The sequence below is a fragment of the Eschscholzia californica genome, unplaced genomic scaffold, assembly GCF_041429995.1.
Source record: "Eschscholzia californica isolate CP2 unplaced genomic scaffold, dmEscCali1.0.p SCAF_4, whole genome shotgun sequence".
Taxonomy (NCBI): domain Eukaryota; kingdom Viridiplantae; phylum Streptophyta; class Magnoliopsida; order Ranunculales; family Papaveraceae; genus Eschscholzia; species Eschscholzia californica.
Genome location: NW_028238461.1, coordinates 55,325,010 through 55,338,610, shown reverse-complemented (window position 1 = coordinate 55,338,610; position 13,601 = coordinate 55,325,010). Strand labels below are relative to the sequence as shown.

Sequence of the window (13,601 nt, the reverse complement as noted above, 5' to 3'; positions counted from 1 at the left end):
TAAACCAAACTTGATCAAATGATATTCAACTGGATTCGACTACAAAAACGATCAATCCTTCTTGGTTTTGTTTGGTTTCAATTTGAGTTTTAATTTTTAAATCCCGCCAAAACATAACTCACCGAATTATACATATACAACAATTATTACTTAATGTGGGCTGTAAACTAAAGTTATATTTTTTTAGGTAATAAAATCTATAGTACTTAAGAAATGAAATGTGAGTTCATGTTTTTCTCATTTAAGTTTTTATTTTATTTTTTTATATTTGGTTTGGTTAATTGAATTCGACCGGGCCGATCAACTGTCGAGTCAAACATTTACAAATTTATTAGTTTGTAAATCTAGAATTTTTGTAACTTAAATTCTGATTTCCATTGTATAAGCTTTTGATTAGAGTGTTATGATAAGAGCTTTATTTTAGAGATATTGTCGAGTTAACTAAAATTTGAAAAAAAAAAAACAAATATTTTAATGTTTTTATAATACGGAGTACATAAAATTACTAGTTTTAAAATTCTTAAACTATAAAAATGTATCATCTAAGTGCAAGTTCTTGTCATGATATCATATCTTTTACAACAAATAACTTTTGTTGTTGTTGTCGAGTAGTACATAATGGTTTCTCCTTTTCCACAATGTTTTGGCTTATAAAATAGAAGAGATGACACATAGTGGAGTTATTTTGTATCTTTGTACACTTTTATAACATTTTGGTTGGCGCTATATAATTACATGGGAAATGATAAAGTTACAAAAGATTTGGACAAAAAAAGTTTCCCAGCTGATGTGGCGGTTGTGGTTTCAAACTTTGACCAAATCTAGGCCGTTGAGAGATGAAAATCACAACCGCCACATCAGCTGGGAATTTTTTTTTGCCAAAATCTTTTGTGATTCTAGCATCTCTCTAATTACATTCTTGGTCTCTAACATTGGTTTTACCACAAAACTTATATAATTATTCAATTCGTTTATTTTATATTGTATAAAGTAAGAAATGATAGATAGATACTTTAAAGTATTTGTTGCATAAACTAACAAATGATATCCTTTCAAAAAAAAAAACTAATAAAAAATACGCAACACAAAAATCTAAAAAGCAATAGACCGATACTTTGTCTGAAAAGAAGGGTAATAGATTTTTCACATTATTTAGGAGAACCAACTAAAAAAGTGATATCTGAAAGTGATTTCCCTTACCCTTTTCCAGTTGTGTTAGAGGCCGTCATTTCCAAAATCTCTTAGTGGGGGTTATTCACTAAGACCTTTGAAGTTTGAAGCCGTCATTAGAGAGGCCGTCATTTTAGAGAACCAACTATCGGATCTTTAAAGTTGTTAAGACCTTTGAAGTTTAGCGTTATTGGTTTCGACATTTTTTTAAGAACTTCGAAGTTTGGTGTTATTGGTTCAGACCTTTATTTAAGAACTTTAAAATTTTGCTTTATTAGTTTAAATCTTTTTTTAAGAATTTCAAAGTTTAGTGTTATTGGTTTCCAACTTTTTTAAGAACTTTAAAAGAACGCGTTATTCGTTTTTTATGAAAAATTAAGAACTTTTAATGAAAGATCTGGCTTAAAAACTTTTCGAGAAAAAATTATTTATAAATTAGTCAAATTCAAAAATCCAAAGTTTTAATCTTAAAAATATAATATTTAAAATTTTAATCTTAAAATATCTGCACCGGTGGTCATGAGCCTAAATCTTTCTCAACACCCTAACTTTTATCCAATCATAATGTTCCACAAAAACAACATATATCATTCGCCACTTTTAACCCTCAAGCACAGTCATGATTTCCATTTTTTTACTTATTATAAGTGGGAAGAAAGATGGATTCTCTTTGGTCCCAATCCCACAACTATACATGTTCCAGCAAAAGACAAGAGGGTGTTGGTGTATCAAAAACCAAACTGGTGTGTTGAAGAAATTCAGGAGCAAGATATGGAAAACCAATTCCAGTGGTTTTCTATAGGTATTATGTTTCTATAGGTATTATGTTTTTGAGGTGAGAAGGAAATAGATGAAGCCATCTTTTGTGAGTATGATGTTTCTAAAATCTCTTAGTGGGGGTTATTCCCTCAGAACTTGTTTAAAGTTTTAATCTTAAAACTGGTTTTGATAATTACAGTTTTTAAGTAAATATAAACTTTTGTTTTAATTATTTAAAACTTTAATCTTAAAAGTTTTAAAATTTAAAGTTTTAACCTTAAAAGTTTTAATTTTTAAGTTGTAATTTTAAAAGTTTTAAAACTTAAAAGCGTTAAAATTTAAATTTTTAATATTTAAAGTTTTAATAATAAAATTTTAATATTTAATATTTAAAGTTTTAATAATAAAATTTTAATATTTGAAGTTTTAATTACAATTTTTTTAATGTTTAAACTTTTATTTAAAAATTTAATTATAAAAGTTTTAATATTTAAAGTTTAATATTGTAGACGTCATTTTCCACTTTAATATTGTACACGAAGTCTGGTGGATGCTATTCCGAATAAAAATCTGCATCAAGAAGCAACATCATAATCAATAGAAAGCAGCAAAACAATCGAAGCAACATCAACATCGTTAATTAATTTCAGACTAATTAGAGTCGATTACATACTACAATTGGACCAATTTTAGACTAATTAAATTTAAACCAATTTCAGACTATCAAATTCAGTACTACAACATACAAATCAGAGACCAAAAATGGTTAACAAGTTAAACTGATGAGAATCGCATAACGTACAAATCATTGCATTTTCATTATTCCATATACAATATACAACAGATAGTGAGCATGAACCCATGAAATAACATCAGAAAACACCAAAATTTTAACCTATTGGTGTTGATGCATACTTATTTTTTTATTTAAATTGAAGGGTTCAGTTTAGTAACAATATTCTATACTAATTTCAGAAATTTCACAACACTTACACCACATATAATTAGAGCAATTTCTTCCAAATTCATCACATTAGACATCTAATCTTTTAAGCCCGTGCTTTGGAGAAAGCTAAATAGTTTCCGGGGTGTGAAATTTTAAAGGGAGTATGTAGAATTTTAAAAAATTTCCAGGGAAATAAATTTTAACGGGAAATAAATTTTAAGGGGAAATAAAAAAAATACTCCACCTCACCTCACCTCTCTCTCTTCTCTCTAAAAAACGTTTTTTTTTCTTCTCTCTCTCTAGAACAAATCTAGAGAGAGAAGATCTGTTAAAGGTCCCGAACAAATTTATTATTATTTTTTTTTTTAGTTTGAAGGTCGCCGGCCGGAAATTTGGCCGGCCGGCGACCACTGCCGGAGAAGGTGATGAGGTGGCGTAACAGATGATGTGACGTGACATGGCAGAGAGAGAAAAAGAGATGGAGGAGAGAGAGTGACGGAAAGTTAAAGTTAACGGAAAAATGGGGTCATATGGGTATTTCTCGTAAAGTAGGGGGCCAGGCGGGAAGCTAGTCACAAAGTTGGGGGCCATTACAGAAATAACCTTAAAATAAACGGTCTTGGACAATTAATGGACAAACAATTCTTAAAATTACCGTCCGAGACCGCCTGATTAAATAGTTGGTCACCAATATTTTATGTGCGAGTCGACCGAACGATGAAGTTAGAGACCGATATCGACCGTCTCGGACCGATTCCCACCCCTAAGTGTTGCCTTAATCTCACTTGTTCACTAGAACTCTAAGCTCGGCATCGGAGCTACTTTTCTTCTCTGTTATTATCTTCATCCATGGAAAAACACAAATCTTTCAGGAAAACTTCAAATGTTCATCAGTAACTAGACCAAGAAACCCTAATTTCTATCTCTCTATTCAATCCTTTAATGGACACACAAAACCCCTCTTCTCTTCGTGTCCTAATTCGACCTCCTTCCTCATCTACAACTTCAACATCTTCATCTTTTACTCCAACTCTAATTTCTCCATCAAACCTTCCAACTTCTACCTCTGCTCCTTCTTCTTCTTCGTCTATACAGTCTTCTTCTTCACAATCATCTCGATCTTCTGATGGAGTTGTTGTTGTTGGTTTCATTGGAAGGAGAGAAGCTGACCTAACTCAACTTATCAATCGAATTCTTGATTATAATGTATTTGGATCAGGTAAACTAGACAAAAGCTTCTCTATTGGAGAAGAAGAAGAAGTAGAAGTGAAGGAGTGGTTTCACTCTCGGCGGATTAGTTATTACAATGATGAAGAAAAAGGTACCGTCTTTCTGCAATTTGTATCCACTAGATGCCCAACAATGGAGGAATCATCGGATTGTTCTTCGGATTTTGATTCAATGTTGGAAGAGCAACAACATGGAGAACTTCAAGGAATGCTTCTTATGTTTTCTGTAAGTAATTTTGAATAATCCTTTTCGCTTCTTTCTTCTTTCTTAGTTTTAGGTTTTTATGGAATTAGGGTTTTTGTTTCAAAGGAATAATGCCATTAGAAATGCAGGTTTGTCATGTAATCATATATCTTCAAGAAGGATCGAGATTCAATACCAAATTATTGAAAAAGTTCAAAATACTACAGTCAGCAAAGCATGCTTTGGTTCCATTTATGAAATCTCAAATTAAACCTACTAGCTTGAACTCTAGGGTTTCATCATTATCATCCAATACCCAGACAGCTATTTCTGCAAATCTCTCCAATAATTCTTCTCCTGGTAGAGGTGGCGGGGTAAATAATCGCCATTCGTCAGCTATTTCGGTCATGCCGGGTTTGGGTTCATATTCCTCACTGTTTCCAGGCCAATGTACTCCTGTTGTTTTATTTGTTTTTCTTGACGATTTTCCGGAGGCTCCTAATATTGGGTCTAGTGTAGATGATTCAGCCGATTCTTCATCTTTGATTCAATCTCTTAGTTTTAGTGGCATACCTAGGCCAAGCTTGCCTGTGAAAAATTCTACTTCTGTTGTTATGTTGTCACGACCCGTGAGTAAATCCGGAGGTGGTCTAAAGAAGAAGCTACAATCATCTCTTGAAGCACAGATAAGGTTTTTGATTAAGAAATGTCGTACCCTAGCTGGGTCCGATGGGCACCATGCTGGATCAAGAGGTGGGGGAAATAACAATGCAGCATCTTTATTTTCCCTTGAAGCTTCACGGGCCGTTGCTCTGTTAAATAGGTCAAGTAATCAAAGAGGCGAATCTCTCAATTTTACTATTGGCCTTGTTGAAGAAGTTTTAAGTGGAAAACTTGCATCAGATGCACTTTTGCTGGAAAGTCATTATCAAAGTGCAAATAGAGAAGATATTCAATCCATAAAAGATTTTATTTATAGGCAATCCGATACTTTACGTGGAAGAGGTGGGTTAGTGACTAATACTAATACTGGTTCTGCTTCTGGTGTTGGTATGGTCGCTGTTGCTGCAGCAGCTGCTGCAGCCTCAGTTGCACCTCGGAAGCCTCATACAACTCCTGAACTCCCAAGTTTCAGGAGCTGGTTATCTTCCAGTCAACTAATTCTCGAGACATTGCTTTCAGTGAAACTCGGACTTCTTGATGAAAGTGAAGGTATTCAAGCGAGTACAAGAAAACCTGTTCGTCGGAATGCTTCTTCAGCGCCAAGTGAAAGAATTCCCCGTGGTGGGACAGATCCTGCACAAAGTGCTAGATCTTGGTTGGAAACTGGTAAAGGTCAAAATATGAAGTTTTCAACTTCATGGTGCAAGAGATCTCTTCCTGCTGCTATGGAGCTATACCTTAAAGGCTTGCCTGCTTGTTATCCAACTTCTGTGCATGAAGCTCAGTTGGAGAAGGCTTTAATTGCATTTCGTTCAATGGTAAAGGGGCCCGCTGTGGATAATTTTACAAAAAAATTGGAAGATGAATGCACATCGATTTGGAAGTCAGGAAGGCAACTTTGTGATGCTGTTAGTTTGACTGGAAAACCATGCATGCATCAAAGACACAATATCGAGGTTGATGGAACACTTTTAGGAGGTGAGGTCAAGCCACATTCAAGTGGATTTTCTTTTCTTCATGCTTGTGCTTGTGGTCGTTCAAGACGGCTTCGAGATGACCCTTTTGATTTTAAAACAGCGAATGTCACTTTCAATTGTTTCCCGAACTGTCATAATCTCCTTCCAGCTCTCCAACTACCAGAGATGAGCAATATTGAGTCTAACGGATCTGCCTGGTGGAGTCTAATTCGAATTGGAGGTGCAAGGTATTATGAACCGTCTAAAGGTTTGCTTCAGAGTGGGTTCTGCTCAACAGAGAAATTTCTTTTGAAGTGGACAATTTTGCTAGAGAAATGGACAAAATCAAGTAATACAATAGGAGCAGTAAATGAAGTATCTGCTCAAGATTCCAAGGTTAAGTCAGTTGCAGATGAACAAACAGTTGATGGGGCACAGCCTATTCCAGGAGGACTACCTGGAGCTGTAGAAAATCAAAAGAATCACGTGCTGAATAAAAATATCACTTCCGGTAGAGGCCTACCACATTTGAGAAGACCTTTTTCTGAGGTAGTTGCTGGATCGATTGCTACAGATGCAGCATTTCCTCCACTTCAGCAGAGAAAACAGTCCACAACAACTTCAGAAAAGAGTGTGAAACAAAGTACTGCACAAAATAAAGGTGAGGAAAACGTTCATGTAAGGGAGCACGAAGGACCTCAAAGATCTGAAAATCTTTCTTCTACTCGGGAAAGCTCAGATGGAATTGAGCCCAGTAGCTATGCTGAAGGTGAACCATTTATAAAGATTGGAAGCAATGTAATCCCAGTTACAATGAATGGTAGTGGAAAATCCAAACCAGACACTGTTTTGAAAAATGTCATTGTGTATTTTGGTTTCGAGTACGAGTGTCCCCATGGCCACCGTTTTATATTGACTTCAGAGCATCTTAATGAGCTTGGCTCCTTCTACGCGTCCACTGAAAATCACACCAGTTCTACCGAAAGTTCAGACAGAAAAGCAGAGGCGTCCAACTTTAATAAGAATATAGCATACGAAAAAGTTAATCCACGTGTTACCACTTCTAGGAACAAGGGGAGGAATTCAAGTAGGTCAAATAGGATAACAGCTAATTCTAGCCAAAATAGTGATAGACAAGTACCGTTCTCTGGACCTGGAAAAGATCAGAATCAGACTACTACTGGGCTAGGAGAGAGGCTTCAGTCTGCTAGTCTTGATGATGGTGGGAGTGGGAGTTCATCTTCCCTTTTGAACCGGAATTTACCTATATACATGAATTGCCCCCTCTGCAGGATCTCTAATAGAAACAAGGAACAAGAAAATATCACTTTTGCAAGTACAGTATCACAGCTACAAAGGATATTTCTGGTACTAAATCTTTTGATAACTTGTTCATTTATTTTAACCTTTGTTTTTCTGGGGTTTGGCGAGTTCTGTAAATATTGCCGCCTAGGAGTCCCTCGTTTTTCTCCCGTTTACTTCGTCACAAAAGTCATGTTCTTCTTGAGTTTCTAATCTTAAATCTGTCAAAAGTCATTACTTGGGGTCAGCTAATTGTGGTCTCTTCTTTTCTTGTTGAAGATCTAGCTTAGTACTCATTAGGTTGACTAGAACTCACCTTTTGGCCTTTTGGTTTATTTTTTTTACGTACCCTTAAACATGCTTTCTAGATAGCTCATTTCACTGTTAATAATCATTTATTCAGAATTCATATTTCTGCCTAATATGGCAATGATCCATAGTTAAATGGAAAATGTGTTGTCAATATTGCAGGAAAGGTTTTGGTTAGTGTAGTTTTCTCATGCTAACATTATGTTTTTGTCTAGCACCTCTTATATTTCTCTTTTGAACTCCTTTCAGGTCACACCTTCATTTCCAACCGTTTTGGCTACACACCCAGTTGTGCAATTTCAGGTATGCTGCAATTGCGTGATAACTTCTTGTATTTGTAATCTACAGTGCACCGGGATAACCATTCTAAGACATTCTTTTCGATGGGGAAGATAGAAAATAACCCCAACCTGCCCCACCCTTTTTAACACGCAGGCAATAGGAAATTAATTTGTTGATTTGTAGAATTCTAGATAAGGATTATTTGAGAGGATGCATCAAATATTTGGACTTGACCTGTTTTGTCATTTATCCTATGATTGAAGTATTTAGGTCATTGATGATCTTACTATGAAACCTTAACTTGCAAACATACCTTGGTTACCTAGTTCTTGCTATATATGCTTTTGTCTGGGTATATCGTTGCGAAGTTATTGTTCTTCAATGCAACTAATGAGTGGTTCAAATTTCTAGGCTTCATGCTTGCCTCTATTCGCTCCAGACTGTGAACGACAATCGCAGTTCAGCACTGGGTGTCGTGTTATCCTACCGCCAGAGAGCTTCCTTGTACTCAGATTTCCATTTGTCTATGGTGTTCAACTGGATGATAAAAGTCTGTATCCTCTTCACCACCTTGAACATCAGCCAGAACTAACTGCATGGTTATCGGGAGGAACGATATTGCAGCTTATGTCTAAGGGAAGCAATTCTGATTGGGATGTTCAGATGTAACGTGGAAAATTGAGTTGCGAAGTTGAAGTAGTTGACTTGTGCATGTTTTAATGATTTGACAGATGGAGACAGTTTCAACAGCTTCTATATCCAGCCTTGGGTAAGTTGAGTTAGGTTTTAAGCATGACGCTTTTTTGTCTTCCCGTTGTTTGTTTATATTGGCGAGTTGACAACTCTATATTGCCGTAAGCTCTCTTTCGATCATCCACGCTACTTGTCTGAACGTTACTATGATCTCGACTGATTCTCACCGAACTCTACAATTGGCAAGTGAATTTAGACCTCCTTAACAAATTTATAGAATACTTTATTGTTCAGGCTTCAGGGATATAAACCGACAATACATAATAACTTATATTCAGGAATGCCACTATTGAATTATTCTTAAGGTTTCATAATTTGCTTTCCTTTTTGTCGTTACTTTTGTCATATGCAGTTGAAGGATCTTTAAGAATGAAATTTGTAGTACAGAAGTCCAGGCGCTTTAAGCAATTTTCACTGTCATCAGGTTTTATATTCTACCTCTAATTCTTGTTCACCACCACTATTTAGGCCCTACTAAAACAATCACCTGCTTTACAACATTTCTCGATTCTATTTAATGGAGATCTTATCTGAGGTATCATTTCATGCAGTACCAAGTTTTAAGGGCTGTGCGAGTGAGGGAATCGCTGCAATATTTGCTTGCAGTATGACATCGTAGGGCTATGCAGGTGTTATTCATTAGACACCGAAGTTTCTCTCTTTATGGATCATGGGGCATAGAGAGAGGCGAGCAAAAGGTGAGTTATTCTGACATTTGCTTTAAAAGTAGGCATGTAGAGAAAACTAAAATCGAAACGGGACCTAGAAAAACACTTACTATTAATTATACTTGGTCTACTAATGGTATGTAATATATAGAAGACTGAACCAATATTAAGTGTATTTGGAAGAAACTGTTCGCCATTCAAATCTTGCAAGTCAATAGTCAATACAGACCTTGAGTCAATTCGAACCTCGAGTCACATGTCGGATCTGACTTGGAAAAAACACTGCATATGATAAGTATCGTAGAGTAGTCTTTGGGAGGTATGTGCATCCATTTCCGCATTGATACCAGTCTTTTTGGTGTTCCATGAAAAACACTGCCGTTACCAGCATTTTCCTCTGAAAGGCGGTCTTTGTAAGAGGGAAGATAGAGTGATTTAGTAGTTAAAGTGTTCCTTTGTTATGGTTATAGTATAAGAAGCAGTATCAAACTCAATAGACATGAATGAGATCTTTGGCTGAAAAATTTAGCTTGAGATCTCGACATTTATTTCATCTCTAATATTAAGACTTCAACAGGTGTATCCCAGACGTGTACTGGGAGATTATACTGAAGCCGCATAGTTGAAGTATTGTTTGATGAACTGAAGTACGAACTGTAAGTCTTATTTGTTAAACAAGTAAATTGTTCTTCTTCATTTTTATGTGAACTATCAAGTCTAGAAGATTGGGGAGTCTGGAGCTTGTCCCTTGCCCCCTTAGTAAGTCTATACCACACATTCATGTTATATTTTCTTTTTCTTGTCAGGAACTAAATTCTCGTTTCACCTTGCTTAACGTTAATAAAAAATCTACTCTTGTAATTCGTGGATCAGATCGGGACCGAGGTAGCCCGACCCCTATCCTGCCGAACTCGGCTGAATTCCACAATTCGGGTCGGTGGGATCAGTAGTTGGTCCTTCCCCAACCCCGAGTTGATCTCGCTCCCGTACTGCCTAATTCAGCAGTTTCAAAGTTACTTCAGATAGTAGATTCATACTTTCAACATTACCAAATCATTTTCCTAGTTGTTGAACAGAACATGTAACTCTTCCATCCTAACAAATCATATACCTAGGTTGTATAATTGAATTTCATTACGTATGGAGGTCCTAGCTCCTTATTATGATAATCATCAATCAATAAACTGATTACGTAAGAATAATTTGTATGTCACTCGAAATATTCTTAATAATATCTACTGATGCAGTTCATGGTGGTGATAATGCTTTGGACTGTATAAGTAAATTTCACGATCATTTAGTGGTTGAAGAGGTCTAGCATTTTTCTCGGAATTCTGCATCATAAAACATCATGAAATTATTAAACACGATGTTACCTAATCAATCAAATTTTTATAGTTAAAATGCAATTAGTTAACTACATTTTCTCAACTTACATCGCGAACGGCTTCTCTCAATAACATAATTTGTTTGTCTGAAACAGATCTCAGCTGAAAGTAAAACTCAAACTGTTAGAGTCGTGCAAAGTTAAGGAACTAAAACTCTTTCTCAATTAGCTAAGCAATAAATAAATTAGTAATTAGTGTAATATTAGTAATAATAGTACCCTTTTGTTGATGGTCCAAATAACACCTTCGGTACAAGGAGTAGTGAGAGAACCCAAGTATCTATAATACCTCTTACCACGAGTCTTTATGTGCCTTGGACCAACCACTCCTATGTTCACTTCCTTGCTGCTATCAGTTATGTGCTTGATATCATTTTCAATCTAAAACAATACCAACTTAGAGATCAGATACTGATTGACTGAAGAGGTTTTGGAGATTATTAAGATGCCTAATTACGATTTGATCTTAAGAATTTTGTTATCATGAATGGGCTAAGAATGGCCGAATTCCATCTCAACTCTAAAGCGAACTTTTGAGTCGAGTCTGGCCAAGTTGGGTTCTAGCTCATGAAATTGGGTTCTAGCTCATGAAATTGGGTTCTAGTCCCTCGTTTTTTTGAGTTAGGTTTTTAATTGAAACCGAGATACTACATGAATTACCTCGTTAAGAAATGTATCTCCTTCACCTGTTCTGTACAATGCCCCAATGACAGCGGTCTTGTTGAGTTTTAAATTGCGATGAACCATATGCAACTCTAATGCGAATCTGAGCAGATTAGCAAATAAATCCAAGGTTAATTAGGTTCCTAAGCACTTCTATAGTTCTATCTAGAAAGATGAGAATGAAGCACCTTTTGCCATTGATGGTGTGCTCAGAAGGTGAGTGCCAGTGGCATTGATCAAGATCGTAAGTGATGCCATTGATCTGAATTGAACCAGCAGTTCCAATCACGAAATGAATCTGCAACCGTAGATTAACCGTACTTACTAACATCAGATAAATGAATAGACGAAGGTTGTAACTAAAACCGTCACCATGGAAGTACGGGCAAGATCGAAACCAGTGGCATGGATAAATTAGAAGTGATGATAACTTACAGTAATATCATGTCCTCTGTTTTTGATAGTTGCATTTGCAGGTTTGTAGTTCTTCTGAAGTTGCCCTAATTCAGGCACAACTTCAACCCTTTCATGCATTAAATCAATTGGAGATTGCATATTTCCCTTCTTACAGTCTTCCCATCCTTCGTGATCTCCCCAACGTTCAGGTCCTTTTTCACTATCTTTTAGATAATCAAATTCTTTCTGATCCTCTGTTTCACTACCAATATTAGAAATCAAAACACTAACCCTAATTTCACCAAAACTTACAAAACAAAACCAAATTATCAAATACAAGAATCAAAATCAGATCGATAATTACTTGCCCACTTCTTGAGATGTAATAGACTTCCAATTCAATATCAGAATAAAAAAAAGAAATGTGTAAACTATAATGGGTTTGTTTGAATTCTTCATATTTGAATCAATTAGCATAGGTGAGAGAATAGTTCTTCTTGTTTGAAGAATGAACTTGGTCTATTCATGGGGTTTATATAAGAATTGTGAGTTTTGTGCTAGGTTCTTGTTTCCCTCTTAGGATTAGTTAGAGGTTTTACGTTTCATCATCGATGATGAAAGACTTGAAAAAGAAAAGTCGAAATTGTTTCTTGTCCACAAAGTCTTTATCTACTTTTGTTGTTTATGAAAAATAAATCACAATAGCCTTGTATAATTAAACTATCTAGATTCATGAAAAAAAAATCAAGTCCATTAACTTTGATTTCATATTATGAACAAAACCCTTAATTTAAGGTGACCTTTTCACCATTACTTACTTATATAAGCAATGTTTGAAACATAGTGAAAACATGAAATAACCGAGAGGATCTCGAAAATGATTTTCGGTCTGAAATGTCCATCGGAAAAAGAGTCATGGCAAACAAATGGGTGAAACTTCTAATAAAAAAAATGAGGCACTCTTGATTGGACATTAGTGGTGAGGTGATACCACTAAATCCCCCAAAATAGAATCGAGGTTGGAATAGTCTGGGATATATTTTAAAACTTTCAGCGGCCAGGAAGATTCTCATTTTTTAGCATATTAGATCATGGATCCATGCCCCAAATGACGTGCCGAGTTGTCCTAAGTCCGAACTGACTACGAATCCGAAAGGAGAAGAAACTCCGAAAGTAATGGTTGAGAATGTTTGAACTCTTTGGCAAGAATTTTAGTTTGAAATGTTATCAAATTAATTGAGAAAAATCAAAATAAAAGAAAGTTGAAATTACCCCGAAGATGCTATAATTCTTTTACTTGGGTTTTCCTATTTTTGGATTTTTCAGTCATGATCTCTGTCTTAGATTGATTTTGAATAACAATAATATCTGAGATGCAAATGCTAATTGATTTTGAATTAGATCTCTGCAAACATAGTTGAGCGTCAGAGTTATGCTCACATTCGACTGAATGTCATATGTGAACTCTAGTCATCTATCAGAAAGAATGGTATTGAGCTCAGTGAACGTCACACTCTATGAGGGCGTAAGAAATAGAATAGTCCCACGTGGAACTTCTACCGTCTAACCTAAATATATCTTTAACAAATATTAATACCACACAAAGATCTAACAGTAAACCCCATTAGTGTGTACTTACAGTATCAATGATGAAATATTTAATGGGACCTAAAATTAGATGAAGGTGGTGATATCCCATTAGTGAATACCTAAAGTGGAGACAATATTTACTGTTTACGACCATCTTCTATTATTAGAAAATTCTCCATTAACATGAGAAAGTTAATTGAGATCAGAATTGGAGCACTCTGATGGATATTTGCTGGTTGAAGTTAACCCCCACAATCAAAAATAATTTCAGAAAATAAAATCTTACTATATAAGAGAAGAGAATCCTTCACTTATCTTCATTCAAGGATCACTTAATTGAGTGA

At 35.5% G+C, this 13,601-nt stretch overlaps 2 protein-coding genes across 5 annotated transcripts; one reads left to right on the top strand and one right to left on the bottom strand.

Moving 5' to 3' along the window:
* The first annotated feature begins 3,528 nt into the window (after window positions 1-3,528).
* On the top strand, window positions 3,529-11,081 carry LOC147546427 (uncharacterized). Of its 3 annotated transcripts, none has more exons than XM_086632773.1 (8): window positions 3,529-4,330; window positions 4,438-7,275; window positions 7,768-7,821; window positions 8,212-8,569; window positions 8,906-8,977; window positions 9,105-9,251; window positions 9,799-9,877; window positions 10,705-11,081. In XM_086632773.1, the coding sequence occupies exons 1-4, from the start codon at window positions 3,818-3,820 to the stop codon at window positions 8,467-8,469; spliced, it is 3,663 nt and encodes a 1,220-aa protein (XP_086488899.1). In that variant the 5' UTR covers window positions 3,529-3,817; the 3' UTR covers window positions 8,470-8,569; window positions 8,906-8,977; window positions 9,105-9,251; window positions 9,799-9,877; window positions 10,705-11,081. The 3 variants fall into 3 exon arrangements, with proteins under 3 accessions (XP_086488899.1, XP_086488898.1, XP_086488897.1); XM_086632772.1 differs by lacking the exon at window positions 10,705-11,081 and adding an exon at window positions 10,028-10,082; XM_086632771.1 differs by lacking the exon at window positions 10,705-11,081 and having other exon boundaries at window positions 9,799-10,082.
* On the bottom strand, window positions 10,235-12,306 carry LOC147546426 (alpha carbonic anhydrase 7-like). Of its 2 annotated transcripts, none has more exons than XM_086632775.1 (7): window positions 12,036-12,306; window positions 11,707-11,929; window positions 11,460-11,569; window positions 11,269-11,374; window positions 10,828-10,989; window positions 10,658-10,711; window positions 10,235-10,555 (listed from the first exon to the last, which is right to left on the bottom strand). In XM_086632775.1, the coding sequence occupies exons 2-7, from the start codon at window positions 11,824-11,826 to the stop codon at window positions 10,457-10,459; spliced, it is 651 nt and encodes a 216-aa protein (XP_086488901.1). In that variant the 5' UTR covers window positions 11,827-11,929; window positions 12,036-12,306; the 3' UTR covers window positions 10,235-10,456. The 2 variants fall into 2 exon arrangements, with proteins under 2 accessions (XP_086488901.1, XP_086488900.1); XM_086632774.1 differs by having other exon boundaries at window positions 11,707-11,921.
* Between the last annotated feature and the right edge of the window lie 1,295 nt (window positions 12,307-13,601).

Coding starts and splice junctions, on each gene's coding strand:
- LOC147546426 (XM_086632774.1), bottom strand. CDS start 12,144: ATGCTAATTGATTCAAATATGAAGAATTCAAACAAACCCATTATAGTT. Junction 11,375..11,459: donor CACACCATCAATGGCAAAAG/GTGCTTCATTCT, acceptor TAATCTGCTCAG/ATTCGCATTAGAGTTGCATA. Junction 10,712..10,827: donor TTTGGACCATCAACAAAAGG/GTACTATTATTA, acceptor TTTTACTTTCAG/CTGAGATCTGTTTCAGACAA.
- LOC147546427 (XM_086632773.1), top strand. CDS start 3,818: ATGGACACACAAAACCCCTCTTCTCTTCGTGTCCTAATTCGACCTCCT. Junction 7,276..7,767: donor AGCTACAAAGGATATTTCTG/GTACTAAATCTT, acceptor AACTCCTTTCAG/GTCACACCTTCATTTCCAAC. Junction 7,822..8,211: donor ACCCAGTTGTGCAATTTCAG/GTATGCTGCAAT, acceptor TCAAATTTCTAG/GCTTCATGCTTGCCTCTATT.